This window comes from Ptychodera flava, chromosome 12, assembly GCF_041260155.1.
Source record: "Ptychodera flava strain L36383 chromosome 12, AS_Pfla_20210202, whole genome shotgun sequence".
Classification (NCBI taxonomy): Eukaryota; Metazoa; Hemichordata; class Enteropneusta; family Ptychoderidae; genus Ptychodera; species Ptychodera flava.
Window position 1 is genome coordinate 21113192 of NC_091939.1, and position 22840 is coordinate 21136031.

Sequence of the window (22840 nt, forward strand, 5' to 3'; positions counted from 1 at the left end):
GCGAACAAACAAAATGAATAATATGCAAATGGATTTACAAATAAATGAATATAAAAGAAAACAATAAATTGAATAAGAATTAAAATAATTGACTGAACAACACAAACAACATATTCAAGATGGGATGTCAGGGAGTAGTGATGCTGATGTCACATTTTGAATGTGTTGCCTGTGTTGTTAAGTCAATGCTTACTCAATTTATTATAACAGCACATTCCAGCAAACAACTCTCGAGCATGTCAGCAATCTTGCTCTCATGCCGTTATTCTGTGAAAGTTATTATGTTGATGGAGAGAAAGCCAAGAGTAGATGCTGATTATGATGGCAAGCTTCGTAGAGAAGGAAACACCTTTACGTCATTGATAACTTGCTATATCCCAGGTATGCAATTCATACACTTTGCATGTATGACTATATTGCATTTCAAGCATTAGAGTTGGATGATTGTGAGAGTCTGGTTATTGCAGTAATTCAATCACTGATATCACTGGCACTGTGCAATTGACAGCCCTGAGTAAGAGAAGGGAAATAATTGTTGATATTGACTTCAAGTAAATACTGGTAACTTGGGACTAAGTTTTTTACAAATGATTTAACCCTTCCATCACAATGGTTTGGCCCACGTTTACTGTTATCAATAGTGATTGTGGACCTGTTTAAAGGGAATAGAGGTGAAAAGGTTTAACTGCACAGGGTCACGTGGTTGTATAAACTCTTGGGGGGCGGATATGTGAGAAAGATGGTATTCACGTACAGCAGTATATCAGAATGCTGCTATTGTAAAATGCGGAGATCCAACTTTGTTCTGAATTTAAAAGAAACAGGGAACAACAAAAATACAAAAGAGAAGAGTCACAACATTTTTGTAGTATCTTGTAAGAAATCGTTTATTCAGTCAATTTGTAAATGGTGTGATTTGATCAACACCAGGCATGATTTTCTTTTCTTAACATTCATTATTTCATCAATAAATGTCATCAGGCACCAAACTGATCACATCAGGTACATTTTAAGTTCAAACTGTTGGCATACACTGTTTGAAGCTGTTATTTAAACTGAGAATGAATATGAGGTACTTCACAATATATCGGTTGATTTGGTAATCTATTATTAAATAAACCCTTTTCAAACGCAACTTCGACTTGCAATATTTTCTAATTTACTGCAGAACAGTTGTCCATGTGTGTTCACACAATAATTATGACATCATTGTTGCTAACTCCTCATTAGCTTGTCACATAGAAGTCACATGATACCCTTTGTCACACGGGTGTCACATGATCCCATTTGAAAGTTCAGAGTCACTGGACCATTTGCAGTTGTTGTAAGAATTTTTTGTCATGCAGTAACGCATAGGCCCACAAATGAATAATTCAAATCTAACACACATTATTTGTAAATACACGGTATGAATCAGTGAAAAGTCATCCTTGCTCACGACTGGTGGAAGATTTATCATCAAGAATGATTCACATATATAGTCTAGATAATTTTTCTTCTTTGCAGCTGGTGGCAGTAAGTTTCCTGAAAAACAAAAGTTGCTTACCCAGAACGGAGAGAGAAAAAATCGGAGTAAAATGCCAGTAACCTATAAACATGGTGTGGCTGGCCTTAAAGATGTTTTGATCCAATATACAGATATATTTTTTCAGAGTCATGTGTAATAAAGCTGATCTTTGTTACAATTCTTGAGGCAGTTCATCATACATACATTATTGATGGCCTGTAGCAAATAAAGTTTCACTTTAAAGATGCAATTAATCTTTTTAAGTCGCCCCTTCCAAAATTTTTTGAAATGAGTATTTACACCTTTTAAAATGCTTTCAAATGATGCTGAAAGAAATAAATTTTGGTAAAAATGTCACTATTATGTCCAATAAAAGTAATAAAACTTGTTGCTGAAGTACTTTGGGGGTTTTGTTCTGCGAAAAGTATTACAATTACATAGAATATTGAGTCAAGTTACAGAGTGCAGTGATTTTTTCTTCATAACTTCAAATCATACTCTCGATGCAAAAATGCTGTTTTTCATCCCTGTATACATTTGGTTTTGTAAAATGCCGTATTTTCTCAGAACAATATCTGAAGACTTTTTGAAAGGGTATGTTACATTATGCTTCTGATCTGATTACGATTTACTCGAACAAAAAAGACAAAAATGCTGTACTGAAAGACACTTCTATTGGGCCATTTAAAGAAAATTCTTTGTTCGCTGTCCTTGGATTTTTGAAAAACCTTACCAGCCAGCCAGGCACACAAACTTAGACAAAAAATACAAGTGTATGAACATAAGCTCGTTTTTTGTTTGGTTTATTTGGAAAAATAATATTTTTATGTGTTATAGTGTTAACATTATCTTTATTTTCTTAATTTTCTCTGAAAATCGAACAGCACGTGGAAAGCAAACAAAGAATTTTATTTAAAGCATTGGAAATATCTAAATGGCAGTTTCTCCTATCCCTTCAGATCAAACAGGTAAAAATAATCAATGCACAGGACTTTAGTTCTGATGACTCAGTTCCCATTCAAATACTCATCCTGAGAGGACATTGAAAAATACTGCAATCAATGTCAGTATAAGGTCATCATGGCAAGTATGTGTGTATTTGAGTGCTTCATGAACTCTTCAGCGGGTGGAGGGGTCGAGGGCGGAAAAGTTGTAACAACTCTGTTATTGAACCACTTTTTTTTAAGGGTGGAGATTTAGCCAAGCAGTTTTGACTGTGATGTCTTCGCTTGGTGAGTAGATGCCATACATTGGTAGTGCAAATTCGATCGAGAAATCATTGAAGTTTCAACAAAATGTCACGCAGCTGAATATTTCTCAAGTAGCTACAAACATTGCACAAATAGATACAAAATAACAGAACCAGACGGATATTTGAAATTCCCCTGAGACAAACCATTAAGGTGATATTTCACTGGATATATTCATATACCCCATTCTCTTTCACTTATACCCCCCGATCTGTCAATATCAGTGTTTTTTCCTCCTTTTGTTCAACCCTCTTGCCACTGTTTCATAAGTGACTTTATTCCTCTTTCATTAGATTTTACCTGCTTTATAGCGTAGTCTAGTAACAGGGAATCTAAAAGTCCATATTTCATTTTTACCAAAAATAGACGTCATCAATATAGTATGCATCATTGCTATGATCTAAGGAAATTTTGTGGTAGAGCGCCCTCTGGAGGCGGCACTGAATTGGTTGCCAGGCATTTCTGAAATATAAAAAAAAGCTCATTTTAATGTTTGTAACTTGATGTATGAGAGATTCCTGATGACTGTGTAACAACAATGCTTAGATAGTGTATAAAACATTTATATTGCAATTTTTAAGATAGAATGCACGCTGGGGAAAGATATGTGAACTCAAAATTTTTACAATACTTTTCTGCTCTACCACAGAGTGGGTTAATTTTGAAGGTCTTGAAGTACATAGAATCTAATCGTCTTACTTTCGCAAAATTTGAAGATTTTGTTTTTTTCCCAGAGAGGTAACACAGGCATGGCAGCCATTTTGAATTTCAAGTATTGGTAAATTTAAGGTACATTGTAATTTGTTTCTCTTGTACTGAACTTTGCAAGCTGACCTGATTTGAGGAAATTGAGATGGCGTAAGACCGGCTAGGGACCGAATGCAATCAGCATGATATAGACTCAAAATACATTAAACAGAGCAACTATGAGAGAAAGACCCGCAGACATATGTACACGCTAATGTGCAACAAATGATTACTAACAGAGAATGGACTTTGTAATTTCATGATTATTCTTCCCACTATTCAACATTTACTATATAGATATGCCAGAAACTACCAAACGTACCTCAAGGAAAGTCTTGAGTCTCATGACTGGTCCGCCGGATCCTTTGGGAGTCACTTTTTCAATGCTAGAATTGGATACGCACAAATAAAGAAAAACTTAGTTTATCAGCAACACACAAGTGAATTTACAAAATTTTAGGTTATGCTTGTCAGACAGACTAAAAGTAAAACAGGAATTGTACTAAATCTGGCTTGCATGCTATATGGTAGCAAGAATTCATAAACAAACGAAGGTATGAGGCAAGCCTATTCTATTATTAGAGAATACGCCTTGGTGACAGGCAGTCTGACTCTCAAACTTTTACACTATCATTTTGATCTCATTTAGAAGCTCTTGGAGTAACTGAGGTTTTCAATAGTTTATTATTTGAAAATTTAAAATTTCATTTTCCCAACAGAGTTAACGCAGAAATAGCAGCCATTTTTAATCTCAAATATTGGTAACTTTAAAGCAATTTCTTTCAATAGCACCAAACTTTGCCCATTGACCCCTGATGATTTTATTCTTGATTTGAAAAGAGAATGGTTTGAAGTTTCACCGCGGAAAGATTAAGCAAAAGCTTTCAATTTCAAGGTGCATACTACCTCAACATGGCCTCCTAAAAGTAAATATACCGTATATGGTTAAACTTGCACAAGATTAAACCTGAGTGGCACATATAAACCATGGTACTGCACAGGTGGAGAAATATATTTCACTACAATCAGTAAAAATCATATGATAAAACTACATACTAGAATAAGAATTGAATACCCTCACTTACTTGACAACGTAATCCCTTATGAGTACTGCCAATAGTTTTATAAACTGGCGTCCATAGATCTTTTGCATTGCATTGCCACAGACCTGGTATGAAGAAAATTAGAGATGAACGTCTCACAATTGTTGGCACACACAGCCTTTTCCAAGACATAGCAACAATGACTATCATTTGTAAACCCTTCCCTGTGCATGATAGTCACAATAAATATTACAGAAAGCTTCATCATGTAACCATAGCCCTAATAAATTCTACAGGGAGCCATAGTATACATCTGTATGAAATACAGTGACACAAAACAAACAAGGCTCTTTGTCAGTATTGGCTTTCTTAAATTGTACCGTAGAGTAATAACATTATGCTCTTTAAGTTTTTTGTATTTTTTGATTTGCATGGTTCATTGTCTTCACTCATTTCTGACAAAAAGAAATGTCTTCACTGATCATCACCTTCTAAAACTGCTCTTTAATTCACAAAAAATTGTATTTTTCACTCACTGACATTGAAATTCGTATGACTCATCATCTCTGGGGTTTTTGTGGCACACCTGAATTTTCCGATCGGTAAACAATCAAAACCTGTTTGAGGAGTTACTTCATTTGCTTCACTCATGTGCCTGTCAATAATTCTTTGACCTTTACGTCTATTAAAGGCCAAAAGAAACGGTCTCCCCCCCCCCCCCCCCCCCCCCCCCCCCCCCCCCGACATTAGTATATGCATTGGAATAACTTTGTGGGGGGGCATTTATGATATTTTTTGACCAAAGAGTTTGCACAGCCAGCAAATCCACAAGTTATTGATGACACGTCAGATGGGCTGCTTTTTGCTGCCAGGCCTAGCACCAGGTAAGACACAGTTTGTGGTAGTTGACTGTGCAGTAGGTCGTGGTGAACCATATTCATTTTCCAAGTAGGGATAGTGGACAATCAACAAAACCGGAATGGTTTTTCCCAAAACAAGCTCATGATATTTAATACAAACTGACACCCTGTCTCATCATTGTCACCATCAGGAGAAGTATGAAATGCTGTATTTATTTACATACTTAAAGATCGGGCAGTAGTTGCAAGAGTACAAAAAGTTGAAAAGCCAAACTTTTATTGCTGGCGCAAATAAACTTGGAACACCGAAGTCCCTATATACTTAGGGAAACCGCTGGCGATTTCCCTATATCGCCAAGTGATTAGCCAAAGCGGTATCGCTAGTGAGTTAGATCATCTTACACTTTGTTTATCGAAAACACTGCGGGGTGCCCATGCTGTGTCTCATAGACAAAACGCCTTAGCAGAGGCCGTTCATTTTGCGTGAACGATGGTACAATAAAGAATTGACGTTTTGAGTAAAGTTACGTTGGTAAATTTCAATGACCAGGGAACCTACACTGATTTTAGTCATATTGGTCCGAAATCAACTCGCCCGTTGTTTGAGTTTACACGTTCGTTCGTACCGCGTTCCCCCCCCCCCTGTCGATTTAGTCTGTAAATATTAATTATGGATGGTATAATCGAGACTGTCTATGATTTTATCAGTTAGAACAAAAATATTTCGATAGATTGACTAACACAACCAAAATTTTAAGCATTTTTCTTCAACTTTAAAAATAAGTCATCGCCTGGACATCGCCGTTTTCGTTGAAAATGCTCCATTATAGTCGAATATGAACGCTCAGGTTTACCTTGGCCGTGTACTGCCTGAGAGATGGCTACTTCTTTAGCTATTTTTTTCAGTTTCGGTAAAGATATCGCCAACTATTCCTTTCAGTGCACAGTGCAAGTCTGTTTACGTTTGCAGGAAAAATATATCATTGGCTCGCCCAACAAATGAATTCGGGCGAGTTGGTATCGGGAATCTGGGTGGTTTGAAAAGGTACCCGTTTTGAAGCAAAATGTAGGTTATCAACATCATTGATGATATGCCTTTTTCTCACCGTGTTGTCTCATTTCTCTGTAATTTTTTGGTGATGGCGATTTGAAAATAGTAATTTCTTGTCCGCTGATCGTGGCGATTTGATGTAGCTCTCAGAATTCGAAGTACGAAACGTCGACGTCACTGGCTAGGCTGCGGGCCATGCCGCGGGAGATCAGAAAACACATTTTCAAACTTTGGGTCAAACCAAGTTTACGTTCTCGATCGGATAACGTTGAGGTCAAAAAACAAACTTTGCCATAGCGATTAAAATCTGCAGCATTTCAGCGTTCTTTGCAATTGATGATATGATTGAAACATTTTATTTAGCCTGTCCTTTTTCATCGTACGTTTCTTGAGAATAGTATGTACCCACTTCAATCGGATACCCCTATGAATAATGATATCATCTGTATGACGCACGCAAATAAATGTGATTGAACTATGACTTTCTTGTGTCATGTCAAGGCCGAGACTCGGACACGGTTTACGTCGCCTTTGCCTCTGAGGAGAGGTTTTCAGAAACAAAGCCGAGAAAAGGTCTAGCTTTATCTACGGTTTACTTTATTCTTCAAAATCACGAAAGCCGTCGATGGCGACCGTAGAGGTTATGGCCGACAGTTGGATGCTTGTAACATAGATTCCCCGCCACGCCACATGCGCCACGCCGTGCGCCAGCAACAAGTCGGACATCCACGCTCGCGCTTTATTTCAACTTGATAATCAGCTGATACACTGAAATTCTCCGAAAACCGAAACCTTGCCAGTATTAGTTCTCACAGAATTTCGCTACGACATGTCGGATAAAAAACGTCAGAGCCAGGAAGTTTTACCTAGCAACTCGCATCGGTCATGGATGTAAAAAATAGACACGGCCGATAACATACCGGTAACGTACCGGTACCATTGGTTATTTTCACAACCGTCTATTCCTCACTTAGAATATGCATCTACTTTACACCGGTCGACAAACCATAGATCCTCGAGAAACGAGGGTCTATGGACAAACCGGTTTCTTCGAAACGAAATTAGAAATTTAGCGACTTTGAATTTCACTCAAGGAAACACTGTCGCTTTGAATGGAAATTGTCGAAGTACATGTTCGAGATATTACATCGCTCGATGGGTGTATTAAAAACGTGAATAGGCCTAAAGGTCCATGTACAACATAAAAGTAAAGAGACGCACATTTTAAACCTCAACGTAAGCTGATCACTTTATAAAAATGAGAGTTAAAAATACAGATTTAACCACAATGCCGGGCGTAATTTACAATTTTTGTGAGATAGTGGAAATGACGGCATTTATGATGACACGCCTGCACAACGAAACGAAGCCAAACGATAGCGAACTCCATGACAACACCTATCGTTTCTCACCTGCACTCTTTCTTCATTTTGAGGTAAAGTCTGTCAAAACGGTTGCTTCAACAGGTTCCCTGCTCATCGAAATTTACCCAAGTAACTTTACTCAAAACGTCAATCCTTTCTTGTACCATCGTTCACGCAATTTGAACGGCCTCTGCTATGGCTTTTTGTCTATGAAACACAGTATGGGCACCCCGCAGTGATTTCAATAAACAAACTGTAAGATGATCTAACTCACTAGCGATACTGCTTTGGCTAATCACTTGGCGATATAGGGATATCACCAGCGGTTTCCCTAAGTATATAGGGACTTCGGTGTTCCAAGTTTATTTGCGCCAGCAATAAGATGTGCCAATTTCACTTATTTATTCATATATCATCCACCAAATGTCCACGAAATATGACCACAGGAATAAGCACATTGCATTCATTAGCCACCAAGAGCGATTCTAACAGTTGAGTGTAAGCCTGTTTTATGGGCCCTTTGACGCTTTCACTACCGTGGTTGGAACCAATCCCTTTATTTCTATGGTAAAGTTGGCCGTCTAGAGAGGGAAATGGAGGTGAAAGGGTTACATATAGTTATCACGCTGATGTACATGTACACTGTACTTACTGCGAGCATATCATAGATCAAAGTGGCTGTGATATCTGGATTGGGATTGAGATTGAGGATCCTTGTAAACCAAATCCATGCATTATCTATCCCATGTGGATGAGGCTGAAATGGAAATGAAATACATCATCAGAAATCCATCTCTTCTGAAGTAAAACTACTTAGGAGAGCATCTGCATCAGTTGGCCCAGTTGGAAATAGTTGTGAAATGTCGTCAACCTAGGGTGTCCACATCTAGGTCAGGACCCCTCTGGAAAAATTGCATAAGTTCGCTTGCAGTACTGTGCCCACTGTTCTTATAAGGTACCGATATTCAAATTATTCAGACAGGTTGATGTTGTAATTATCAGTTTCATCTCATACCAGAACACTTCCAAGAATCTCAATGTAATTATGAAGCAAACTGATCTTAATCTAATTCCAATGACATGTAAGCCTTAGTGACATAGCTTCAGTAATTGATATTTCAAAAGACAAAAGTAACAGTGAGCAATAATACACTTGCTAGTTTTACAACAAAAACCAAATTAAATTGCAAGGATATCAGAAACTTACATGCATTGGTCCTTTGGGTGACTGGGTTTGTAGTATTGCAGCATACAGTCGACAGATTCCTGTCATCCTCTTCAGAAATTTATCTTGCTTCTCAACTTGGCCATCAGTGTAACGGTAACCCTGAGCTCTGCATTGAATAAAGGACAGAAAGGGAAGAAGTTTACTAGTGGCAAACACTGAAGTGACTGTACAACTGGCCTTGAAGACAGAGAATGGGTGTCTATATGGTTTGTTTGATTGGAGGGACAGGACACAAATTTTGTTGGAAAGGAAGCATAGAGGGCCGGGTAGGATTTCAGTTGGTGGCGCTATACTGACCTGATCATGAATGAAGGAATGCCTGACATTAGTGGGATTCATAGTTTCATGGAGCTGAATGTTACATGTACCATAGGATTGTTAGGACTGCCTAAACGCAGACCATTACTCCACGAACAGGAATTTTTAAGGTTTGGCTGAAAAGGTGGAAGGATGTGTTATTGTTATGCCAAGTGTCGTTTTCCCCTGACAGTGGTACACCGTGCAACTTTGTAATTTCACTGAAATTCAGAAAGAGGAAACTCAGGCGAGAAAAAGCCATACTTTATGACACCTACTTGTAATAGTCTTCCGTAGATTGGCCGTCCTTCTTTGGTATGTAGTACGGCACAAGATAAGGACACACTTGGTGGAACTCGGCCAGGAGAATTTCACCAAAGTCCGGGAATTCTGCCCAGACTCCAGCAGCTACGGCTGCTATCGGATAAGCTGAGTCATGGCTGGACGATACCTGCTCATCACCTTGTTTCTGGAAGAGATAAAGAACAGGAGAAATTAGTTAAATGATTACCAGACTTTTATCGACCACATTTAAGTCCAACAAGCCTCTTATGCTTAGCGAGAGATTTACATACAGTATGGAGGATATCAGTCATTCCATGATCTTGACATGTGATATCAATGTACACCAATAAGCAAAGACAGTGTTTCAAAGACAAAGTAGGTAAATTTAGGTAACCATTTTATCATGTCTGTCTCACCTAAAAAGAAGTGTCTCTGCAGAGATGGTTTCAATTTCAAGACTTTTGTCCTTGCAACCATTTGGATGGGGGCCATTTTGAATTTCAAATATTGGTAATTTTTAGATATTCTTTCTCTAGTATCAAATTTTGCACTGTGACACTGTATTTTTATATTTGATTTCAAAAGGGAATGGTTTCAAGTTTCCTTGAGGAAAGTTTGCAAAAGTTTAGGTCTTTCAAGTTTTGTGTATTACCTTAACTATTAAGATTTCTGATCCTTTTTGAGTCAATTTAAGAATTTCTTCAACATTTCTTGAGTATGTTCTGTACTATACTGTAACGTAATATCTACAATTTTCTTGACTTAGAGACCACATGATAAAGTCACTGGGGATTAACCCCTTGACTGAAACTGCATAATAAAAGTGCTGTACCGAATATACTGTGGACACTTATGGGATCATGCCAAGATTTTCTAGCATTCTTGGAGAATTGAGAGGCTCATGGTGGCGGTGGAAATTTTCCAGCATTCACAGTAATCAAATAGGCTTACATCATTCAGTGCTCACGGTCACCTGACCATAATATTGGTTGAGACAGTGCAAGCTACTTGTAACTCCAACATTTTCTGGTTGATAAAGATAATCTGGCCGAGATGGCAGGCATCTAGGTACTTACCACAATCTTTTTTGCTAGCAGCTCTTTGCAGAATGCTACACCAGCAGGGTGTTTGGACGCACTGATTTGTTTGTTCGTCACTTCGACCGGTCGCCCTGACAGCAGGGCCTGTAATTTCTGTATTTTACTCAGAAGGTGATGGCCAGATTGCCTGGATATTGTATTGACTGTGGTGTTGACAGCCTTCTGCAGCTCAAATTTGTACTTTTTCAACTGTAAAGAGTAGGCATGAACAAGGACAGTAGAATAAAATTATGTTTCAAGTGATCTTTTTCTTTCTCAACGTATACATAGAATTTTCTGCGAATTTAAAATGTACAGATTTGCAAGATTCAAGGTAAAAGTGTCAAGTATGTGTGAGCATAGCCTTGTAAATTGTATTGTAAGGGTACAGAGAAGTGTTCGCAAGTGTGTTAATCTATGGTAAATGTTTGTCTTAATGACGGAAAAGTTGGCATCAGATTCAGAATCATTTTCTATGTTCTCAGATATTTCTCATAATGTGATGGAGAGTAGTCATTCTCATCAAAATTGAAAAAGTTAAAAAAAGCAACTTGCATAAAGTCAAGAAAGTTTCCTGTTGACAATATTTTCTGTGGTTTTGATCACATCTAATGTTGAAACTAATGTTGAAGGCACCAGAATGAGAATTAGTTTCACACGACGTTTGAACTGTTCAAAGTGATTCTGAGTCTGGGTCTGTTTCTGATGGAAACTTTCCTAACTTCACTTTAAAGTTGACTTGTGTGTATGATAATAAATAAGTATATGTGTACCTGACTGATGCTACATGTAATACAAGGTTACCATACATGTATATTAACAGACATGCTGACACACTGTGTTCAGAACTAGCCATGGTCGTTCAAACTGATGATAATTTCATTTCATTTTAGCTGCTGGCTAACAACTCACAAAGCAATTCAACGTTCACCTTTACGAACAATTTTCCATTGAATGCATCGTTGGAGAATCCGTGTAATTTCTTCCAGCAGGATCTGTTTATCCACTTGTTTGAATGATAAAATAGGCAGTTTTCAAATTTATTGTTACTTACATCAGAGTCCTTAGTTTCTCTTAATTCTTGACAGGATTCAAACAGAGCTCGCCTCTTTTCTTGCAGTGCTTCGTATTCTCTGAGAGCATCAGCTGCCACATTGCTTTCAAGTTCACCTGAGGAAAACAGGACAAAAGGAAATAAACCACATGCAGAGTGCTACATGTAGTTCAAAGCTGTGATACTTTCCCAAAACTTTGGCACATCTTAAGAACCATGGCTTCTGTCTGCCTTGAGGTGTAATATCCATATTATACTTTGAAGCCTTTCATAATTCAGGTACTGTACTGAAACACACCTACCAGGTAATTTCAAATTCAAATTGTAAGATGGATGTGTCTGACCCCACTATTCTATTGTTTTTCATACTGTTATCAGCTAACCTACAACCTTTCTCCAGGTCTGTCTGTTAACTGTTCAGTCACACCACATTACAAGTGACGATAAAGAGAGACAAAATTATTGACACAAAAGAGCTGAATAGAGTAAAATCGATGATTGTGAATCACTAGTTTGTGCTTTTGTATCACAGAAAAAGACAAGTAAATAGAGTTGGTTACATCACCGACACTGGTATATATTTCATACAGAAGTAAACCGTATGTGTCCAAAATTACTAAAATTTTTGTAAAAAACATCCCTGTTTGAAAAATTGGCGATTGTTTGCTATAATTATTTCCCTGCAAGGTAATTCCATGTGCATTTAGCAGCTATAACCACATAACACACTCAAGAAAAAAAACCCAATACAGATGAATATTTGAATTTACTTAAACCAGCCACAGCCATTCAGTGGTAACCCTAGTATAAATTTCACTGGCGGTTACATTACCTGCTGATGCTGATGCAGCAGACCCTGATGGGGTCTGTCCTGCACTTGATGTTTCTGATTTCTTCTTTGCTTCAGCAGCTGCAGCTGCTGCTGCTGCTTCAGCGGCTGCTGCAGCCTCAGCTTTCTTCTTCTGTTCTTCTTCTTTTCCCTTCTGCTCTGCTTCACCTTGGACAACCAAACGGAAAACTATGAAACTGAAGTCTTTTGTGACCAAATGCTGAATGCAGAAAAGCTGTCAGGCAACCCAATAAATTGAAGCCTTGATCACAGTGATAACAGCAAAAATCTAATGTTTTTGCTTTACAAGATAATTTATTGACAGCTAATGGTTCATGACATGATTCTCCTTTTTTGACTTTGTTTCTGTCCTTATACCTTGATTATTAAAATCTGATATGGTTAGCTGTCATTGTATTAGAATACTTTGTTCCCAAGTCAACCACTCTACTATCCAAATATGCCTTCTCATTCATTTCAACTGAATGCTTGAACCAGGTACATAAACACAGGCTAGATTGGTAAACCCACTCTAACTGAATGAAACAACCGCATTGTTGTCGATTCCCAGTTTCTTTCCTTACCTACGAGTTTATTAATCTGTTCAAGGTATGATTTTGTCTTTGAATAAACTGCATTCATCTTGTCTTGATGATTCGTGGTGGCACCATTCTTCTTTGTGTCTGAAATTATCACAACTGAAATCGCAACAGAGTGTTTAGTCTATAATTGGAAAGATCCTAATGGCCTTATCGAAAGTAGGCATGATAAATTACATTACACATTTCTACTTCAGCACCCAAATTATCCAAATTGGATAGAATCGTAAATAGACTGTTACAGACGGTAGGAGAAGGTTGATCAAATCCAATCAGTGTCAGTCCCCAGACAAGGATCAACATTAGTGTACATGTAAGTCCAGTCGTACTACAGCCCAGTACGCTAGTCATGCACACTTTCTTACAGTAAACATACAAGTACACTATTTGTTTTGTCCTTTGGACTCTGTGGAATGATAAATTGGTGGGTCCAAGCTGAGAATTTGTTGTTCCTTGATGTCAGGGCACTGGATTTGCTAAGCCCTGAAACAGGATACCCATCCCTCTCAAATCCCACCTGGCTGTTTTGATGACCCTTTAATGGAGCAAAAAAAATATCGTTGAAGCTTCTTAGTTTGTCCCTTGTTTTTCAAATAGGAAATATCATAAAGTAGTTCATCTGAAAGATTGAGATACCAGGCTCTTAACAAACATTACCAAAACACGTAACAAGTTTTGACTTGTGGATTTCCAGGAAAGGGAAGGGATTCACTGATGAGACAACTTGACAGGAACATTGCTGATTTAAACATTGGTGAGTGGCCTGTTCACATTAGGCCAGTGTCAAGCGGAAATGAAAACATAGGGCCAAAGTCCTGAAGCTACTATAGACATGGAAATAAATTAAGTATTTCCTGACTGTATGAAATTATCTCACTAAGGTCATCCTAGGGACTTGTAAACCAAATATTAAAGCTGTCTGACCAGCGGTTTTGAAAAAACAAGTGACTCAACAGTTGACAGAGTTCTGCTGTGTTATGTAGAAAATAACCTTTTGTGACACATGTATTGATGAAGAAGGTGGATATAAAGAATCTTAAACTGATTATCTTTTATCAGTATTTTCATCCTATTAACCAAGCACATTTTTACTTTCAAATCAACATTGAAAGTAAGTTCTGTTGAATAAGTGAGACTGTACGTACTCAGAGAAAGCACACTGAAGAGACAAATGTTTGAAACTTAAGAAGTTCAAGGTCATCGAAAGCATTATAAGGAATCATGTAAAGCTTTCATTGCACTGTTTACACAGATTGCATAATTGCTATAAATAGCACATGAGGAATCTTACAGCCCAGCTTTACCATAAAAACCCTATCACTTTGACCACTCTCTTAATTGACCACTCTATTTTTTTCCTCAAAAAGTAATTTTGTTTTATCCTTACCAAGTCAACCATAAATGGAAATTAGAACTTTCTCTGTCTCTATTTATTTGACCACCCTATCATGACAAACTATTATGAGCAATTTCTTTTAGATAACATACAGGGCACAATAAATGACAGTTCAGAATATGTCAAAGTTGGGATTCAGGAAAGTTGCCTTTACATGTTTTAATCCTCCAAGATGGTAAGCATTTCACTGTGAACTGTCAAAAAAAGTTTAACTTTCTGATAATTCTACAGTAAAATTATTTTGGCTTTGATGATTTCCTAATTAATTCAATTATTTAAAATCATATTAATTATTTTTTTCTGGGTGAATTGATAGGGTTTATACAGTACAAAAATTACATACAATGTAATGTCAAATTTTGACCAAAAATGACAAAAAATTCCTTAAAAATACACATTTGCGTATTTCATCACAATTTGAACAAATCTAAGTTGGGCTATCCCTAGGGACCTGTATACCAAATAACAAAGCTGTCTGACCAGCGGTTATGAAGAAGAAGATTTTTTACCAAAAATGCCAATTTCAAAAAATTGAAAAAAACTAGTTTCTCAAAATCATATTTTTCATCTACACAACAAATATCAAATCAGTAAGTACTGCGGTTCTCAAGATATTTGAGTGGACGGACGCCTCACAAACGGACATACATACATACATACATACATACATACATACATACATACATACATACAGACTGACGACGGACGCCGGACGGATACCCATCCCAATAGCTTCTATAGACTATAGTCTATAGTAGCTAAAAAGGAAGTTTACTATGATAGAATTAGAACTAACTTGTTATGTCTCTGAGTTGTTTGATGTTGCCAACCATTGCAGACACACTGGCCGCTAGATGCTGTTTACATTTGCAGTTGTTGAAGAGTTGTTCTGCTCTCTCAGCAAGTAAACCGATTTGTTGGTGACTTACCACCAAACTGTGCAGTATTTTTTTCTCTTCTTCCCTGTAAAAAGGACGCAGCATAATTGAAGCTACATTACTGTTCAGTGATCTGATCATAATCTTCAAGTTTTATCTGCTGATGTGCAGCGTTGAATAAGCTGTTTCTGTTATTGGTCCATTGTCACTATTCACAGCGACTTAGGGAGTCTATTTGTATTGTTTTATTTATATTGGTAAAATTCAGCTACCCAATTGGATAAGAGCTTATTCAATGCTGCACATTGGCCCAGTTTTATGAATGTTACCAGATGTGTAAGTTCTCAGCAGTAATCACAGACGTAAAATTACCCTTTTTTAAACATAAACATATCAAATATTTAGGCTTCTCAAAGAGAAAGGTTATGAATTTAGAGTTTGAATGTTTTACAGACAGAATAGAACAGATTTTACTGCTGAGGTGCAGCGTGCTCGGAAGATATATCTGATTGGTTGATTGTCACTATTCACAGCAACTTAGGGGGTCTATTTGTATTATAAGTTCAATTATAATGGTAAGATTCTGCCAACCAATTGGATAACAGCTTCCCAGATGCTGCACATTAGCCCAGATTTTATTGTGATGAGAAGTGGTAGTGGGCATTGTAGCAACTATAAAGTTTCAACACACTTGAGGGCTGTTCAGCTTATTTCCTTCTATTGAAGTCTAACTTTGATGGCTGGGTTTGGACATAAAACTTTGGGTGGTGAAAGGGTTAATTTATCAAACTTTGGTTCATTTTCTCACGCCATATAACATGTTTGACTGTGCAATAACTTTTGAGAAGAGTGGATAAACTGCAAATTAATGTGACATTTCAAACTGTAAAACTGTTCTTCATTGATATCTCATATAGAATGTCGGAATTCAAAATATCATACTGACATATCCTTACAAGAACACAATGCAACGTATTGTAAAAACCATAATCTACAGCCAGAAAATTCCATGATAATTGCAAAGCGCAATTGAATAATTACATAAACTGACCTTCTCTTTTCTTCCTCTAATATTTGGACTCGTCTCTTTTCAGCTTCTTTAACCTGTAAATCCAGCATCTATAAAAACATGGTTTCATGCCATAAATTCATCATTTCAGTGTTTTTTTATCACATGATAGAATCACACATGGCATGGATACAATGATATTTTATACATGATGTGCATTCATCTTCAACTGCATTCTAAACCTATACAACATGGTGACTTTACATTCCTTGTGTGAGTAATATGCAGTTTAAACCTGTCCTAACCTATAAAGCTGTAAACATATATACACTCGCCATTGATAACAATGGGTTTGGGATAAACCACTGTACTGAACAGGTAATGTTAAAGGCCTGTGCCAGCGTCAGATTGTCTTGCAGGGAAATCTACTGATTAGATTTCAATTTCAATGGAAAACAAAAGGCTATGACACTTCATAATCCCCTTACAGACTAAAACAAACTTGATCCTGGGGATCAAGTCCCAGGCTTTTAACATAATTTGTTTCAATACAGATCATTCCATGACATTTAGACTTTTGGATCACAACGGATCAGAATGAGTTACGTTGGATAAAATACTGCCAATCGAAAGCATAAGCATAGGTGAAGAAATTTGCCCGTTTTTTAGAATCCAACATACATGTAAGGCAGACAGATATGCATATGAAAGTATTATGTATGGTATTAACAGACTGCAAGAGGGCTAAAACGACATATTATTTTTCAATTTTTCTCTTTTCAGAGAATTGAAAGAAGAGTAAGCTGAATTAAGTGTTGGCGTAATGCAGTAGTCTCACTTTTTGAAAATAGCACAATTTTATTGAAATATCTATTGAGTATTATCTTCAGAAAGATTGATGTATCTTTTTCTTTTTACCTTTGCCCGATCTTGGACATGCTCCTTTCTTTTCAAGTGTCTTCGTTTACTCTCCTCCGTTTTCTTGGCTTCAAAAGACTGCAGTCTTTTTAAAGATTTTTCACGTTCCGCTTCAGCTTTCTCTTCGAGAAGCATAATCTGATGTTCAGCTCTCTCCTTCAACATTTTCATGACATTATCAAGCTTGTCGATTCTTTCTTTTACAGCATTCTAGAAATGAAATATGAGAAAACAATTTCTGATTTCAATGCATGGGACTGAAATTTAAGGGCAAATACAATTTTAGATTCTTTTCAAATAAGAAAATAATTCAGGGCGTAAGTTTTCAGACATTCTTAGCATTGAAAGACGGCCTCAATTACTTTCCAATCCTGTTACTCAATATTAATGAGTGATTTTGCATTTATGTTCATATCCCTTTCACTTATATACCGGTATGTGAACTTGATTAGCTTCATTGGTAGATTTCATGTACGATATATTTTGTGAAATCAAATATGAATATAATGTCCTCCCTGCATCTGACCTTTGCACAGTCTTCGTCAGGCGTACCTAATAGTGATTATTTACATGTAGGTGGAATGCGCCTTGGTGACAGATATTTGGACTCTAAAATTTTACAATTCTTTATTGGTCTGCCACTCATTGGGGCTCCCGTTAAACCTTTAGCAGTATAAAGAAAAATTTTCAGTGTCTTAGTTTTTCGAAAAATCAAAAATTTAATATTTTCTCATAGAGATAACACAGGGATGTGGCCATTTTGAATTTGAAATGTTGGTAAAAGTTAATTAATTTTTTTTCTAGTCCCTAATTTTGTACAGTGACCCCTGATTTTTATTCTTTCTTTGGCAGGAGAAAGGTTGAAAGTTTCAGAGAGGAAAGTTTGGGCAAAAGTTTAAGTCTTTCACTTTCAAGGCACATACTACCTTAATTAAGTCATCAACCCAGGAACACCCTTGCAGTTACTTAGTGTTGTAGCAATACAAAATTTCAACTTAAAACGAGTGATACTGAGAGATGTCACCTTGAAGTCATAACTTACTTCTGCTTGTCTTTCATATTCTTTCTCACAATGTCTGATGGCTACTTCAACGCTGCCCCGAGTCGGTGAGATGGTGTAAGACAGGTCTGACAATGAACTTGTTGTGTCAGCAAGGCTACAGACAACAACAGTGATGTATTTAATAGAAATCATCAATGTAAACATTTGCCATTTTCTGTAACAGTACTCTTACATTTTATGGTGATCAACTTGATTTCAAAGTCTCTGTGTTGTTACCAAGCAAATAGGTCCTACATGTACTACAGAAGCAACAGAGCTATTTTTGTAAAACTGTTAGATTACTTCTGTTTGACTATGGGTAAACATTCATGTAAGTCAGTGAGCTCTATCTTCCCTGAAAGGACTTTGATACTTTAAGTCCAATCACCAGTAACTTTAACCTGTTTTCCTTGAAATAATTCCATGGATCAAGCACAGTTTCTCAGTGTATTCAAAAAGAATGGTGAAATACCTTGTGTACTGTGTGTCTATCGTCTATATAGACTGCAAATAATGTACGTAAAGAGCACTGTTCTTGACAAATGAATGTCTATCAGGACAGTAATTCAATTGTAAATAAAACGCAACTCAAAAATACTTGAAGTAAATGTAGCATATACAAGTCTGTGTTGACTTGGCAAATACTGGGTATTTATTCCATCATGCTTTATCATGAAGTCTATGTACTTGATATGCAGATATTTCTTACACACCTATCACCATAATGTCTGGAGTTTGAATCGTAAAATTACACTACAGTATATTTTGAACAATATGTCCATAAATCAGGGCAAGGTGTCCTAGATGCATGCAAATGAAAGAGTACAAATGAGTATGATTTGTTTTCTACATGTACTCATATCAACGATCATTCTTTGACTTCACAGAGTTCAGTAAGACTGCTTTGACATACAGTTATATTCAAAGCAGTCTTACTGAACTAAAAGAGGTGTTTCAGAACAATATGTTCAATGAATACATGTTTTGCAAGAGCCAAACACCAATGTGAAATACAGGACAACTTGAAATTGTGCCAACAGACAGGTCTGTTGTATGCATGTGCATGAACAAGAAAAGTATGTTTTTTGGTCGTATGCAAATTATTTTTGTATTTCAGGTGTCATGTACATTGCAGTACCGGTAGTTACATGACGCCATTTGATACAACCTTTCGTTGAAGATGCTGGTTTTTACACAAAATCTCTTTGCGTTTCATATTTAGAAACAAATGGTGAATAATAATATCCGGTTGCGCACAAATACAAATTATGTTGACTTACCTGTCTATGGTGGTTTCTAGACTTCTGACTTTGACGTGTGGCCCACTTATTTCACTGCTTTGAAAGGTGTAAAGACTGTCTGCCTCAGATATTGTATCATCGATGGACTGCAATGCATCCTTGACCGATTTGAGGGACAATGAAGGTGGGGATGTACATTCTTCTATGATATGCTGATGGTTAGATGAAAATAAGCAGTGACAGAGATTGTTCACAAAAAGTCTTCCTCTGTCAGATAAATCTAGGATGTCTTCAGCTCAGCACATCTTTTTGCAGATTGGAAGCTAGTTTTGTCATTTTACAAAGGTTAGGAAGATTGTGTGTTTAATCACTATAACCTGGTTCACATAGTCAAATAGGTCTGTTTTAGCACAGATCCAAGGATTAAATGTCGTTTCCATTAAGACATGATTGCAACAAAAAAATGCACCAATGTAACTTCAGCTCTGTGACCTCTGACCTTTCAAAGTTCAAAATGGCAGGCTTAGATAACATCATGTTTGTACTGTTCATGCTTTTCATACATGTTTTATTTTTTTTTATTTAAGTTTTTTTAAATATTATTACTCATCAAACAGGCAAACCCAGTTACAGGATGAGATACCCATAACCCACTAGTTAAACCCAATGGAGCAATGAGGAGTAAAGTGCCTTGCTCAAGGGCACAACACCGTGCTGGAGTCTCGAACTTACCATCATCTGACAATGAGTACGTTACTCTGGACTTACCGGGTCTCAAACTCGCCATCGTCCGATTGTGAGTCCGGTACCCTAACCACTGCCACACGGTGCCTCGTCTTTCATGCACAAGAAGGGCTATGACCACCACTGACTATTTTAATCACCAGAGACTACTTCGGCATATTTTTACTGAGTGTACGGGCCAGAATCTGATAAATTGGTGGTGGAGTAATAATCTGTAGTGGGCATTTTAACTACATTGTTGACATGTGTGTCTTTCAGCTACACAAGCAGTGTGAATTTGTGGAGTGAAACTTGTTGGGAAAAAGTCATTCTGACTACTTGTGGGATTATACTGTATGGACTGGATTGGCCGGTGTACCTGTCCACACATGGAAATCTAGGCTGACGAGGATTTTTGTAGACCCTAGACCCCCTCCTGATTGGAACAAAAATTCATCTGATGCTAGGCCAACACCTAGTGTTCAGACTACTTTTATCATATAACACAGACGTAAAACTCACATTGGTGTAGCAACGAAGCAACTGTGTATGTGTGAACAGGGTATATGTGATGTTACATCATAGCTAGCACGTGTAGCCAGCAATCATTTGGCTGTGATATCACAGCGGTGCTGTGCTGTGGTGTCTATCAATCACACTCAGGCCACGCCATAGACATTTTTGGTAGTTTACTGTGACACCGAGTGGTGTTGCTGATTTAGCTCGCAAAATAATGAAATATATTAGTCTTTGAATGAATAAGCTTGTACCCAATTTATTATTGACTATCTACGACTCATCCTTGACTCCTGGTTACTACCTAGACAATAAGAACATGTATTTTCAACAGTTTTTCCATGAGCTGTTGACAATCTCTGCTCTTATTTGAACTTTTGACTTCAAGTGTATTCAAGTCAGTGCTCTGTATAAAGCGCGAGCGAGCAAATGTTGCAGCAACCGTCAAAAGCTCACAGAAAAATGGTTGAAAATACATGTTCTTTTAATAGAGGTAGTTAAAGGGGTAGAGAATGAGTCTTAGATAGTCGACGATAAATTGGGTACAAGTTTATTTATTATTCAAAGACTAATATTTCATTATTTTGCAAGCTAATCAGTGTCGCAGTAAACTACCAAAAAGTATATGGGGTGGCTCGCAGTGGTTCTGTGGCGATGACCCTCGACCCGAGTGCGTTCGATAGACGCCACAGCTAGCAATCATCGTGCAGAATGCCGCTAGATTCATACTCTGTGTATATCCATATCTTAACATCTCTTTGAAGGCTGGCATATGGCACACATTCGCGTTTATTTCAAGAGGATTTTATTAAAAGGGAATTCGCACAATCGCACTCTCTCATATCTGTAGTCTCTGGACAAAACATAACATATTATAGCAATTCCAGTAAATACAGCATTTCAGAGTAAAACAGTGTCCCTACTTTGGCGGGCGTTTTTAGTCAGATCCTAAACCAAGATGAATCTCGCCAACTGTGGGCAGGAGTATTGTTTCGTTTCACTTTCGTTTAGAGGCCCTCCGCTCACTGCGGTACTTTGCCCTCTGATTGTTTGAGCAATCACGGGATCGTACGCAGAGTGAGCTGAACACCTGTGCTTCAAACCATATGCCTATCTTGTATAGAATATCAACAACTGCTTCTGGTGCGATGATAGACAATAGAAGAGTTCCAAATAAACCAGACGCGCACAACGTTGTCGATGGACGTTTCCGCGTCCTCAACACTCGACCCGCATGATTTGTAAACTTTACCTGGGTTCTTCCGTTTTTGTACCAGTTCGGGTCGTATTTCAACTTCCCCTTGCTTGATGCTCGTAAAGCATCTATAGTTGAAGTCATCTTAGCTTATTCAAGCTGCTACTTGGCCAAGATAAGTTGGAATACGACCGGAAATAAACCACTGCCACTTTAACACAGTTTCAAATGGACGCCGCCATTTTTGATAGTCACACAGTAGTAGCGTCGGAATCAGCATCAGAGCATTGTACCACACAAGTACCTACATGCGGATTCAGATTCATTTTCAGGTTGTTTAAACTGGGTCATGGTGACCTTCGCCAGGTCAATCGTGCAATCTTTCGGTAGCGTCAGGACACGATACAGATTTAGGGACTGGTCAGTTTCTTCGGCCTGGGGGGGGGGGGCCGGTGGATTCATGGGGGGGGGGGGTGTCACCCTGTTTTTGACTTTGGTGATAGGGGGGGTCACCATGTTTATGAAATGCCCAATAGGGGGGTCAGTGTGTTTTTGAATTTCGACACAGGCTCATCATTGCCTAAAATGCATCGTGTCAGCCACAAATTTTATCTAGTTGCATTTTGCGGCGCGTAACTAATAATCAGACATATTTTTCAGCAAGCCCAACTTTAACATATCAGGCATACATATATCAGAGATATATGTATGTTCAATATTTTTCAGCGT

The 22840-nt window shown here is 37.6% G+C and overlaps 1 protein-coding gene across 1 annotated transcript; it reads right to left on the reverse strand.

Annotated features, from left to right (window-relative positions):
• Positions 1-860: 860 nt before the first annotated feature.
• LOC139145373 (mRNA export factor GLE1-like) lies at positions 861-22377 on the reverse strand. The gene is made up of 16 exons (XM_070716495.1): positions 22169-22377; positions 19717-19889; positions 18437-18551; positions 17395-17604; positions 16519-16586; positions 15386-15552; positions 13179-13292; positions 12598-12762; positions 11766-11881; positions 10709-10921; positions 9626-9816; positions 9030-9156; positions 8475-8579; positions 4590-4672; positions 3827-3890; positions 861-3219 (listed from the first exon to the last, which is right to left on the reverse strand). The coding sequence occupies exons 1-16, from the start codon at positions 22253-22255 to the stop codon at positions 3151-3153; spliced, it is 2067 nt and encodes a 688-aa protein (XP_070572596.1). The 5' UTR covers positions 22256-22377; the 3' UTR covers positions 861-3150.
• Between the last annotated feature and the right edge of the window lie 463 nt (positions 22378-22840).

Bases quoted from the DNA above. Each gene is read 5' to 3' on its own strand.
- LOC139145373 (XM_070716495.1), bottom strand. From the start codon at position 22,255: ATGACTTCAACTATAGATGCTTTACGAGCATCAAGCAAGGGGAAGTTG. The intron at 9,817-10,708 runs GTAAGTACCTAG...TATCTCTTCCAG, and splicing joins TGCTAGCAAAAAAGATTGTG to AAACAAGGTGATGAGCAGGT. The intron at 4,673-8,474 runs GTAAGTACAGTG...TCTTCATACCAG, and splicing joins TGATCTATGATATGCTCGCA to GTCTGTGGCAATGCAATGCA.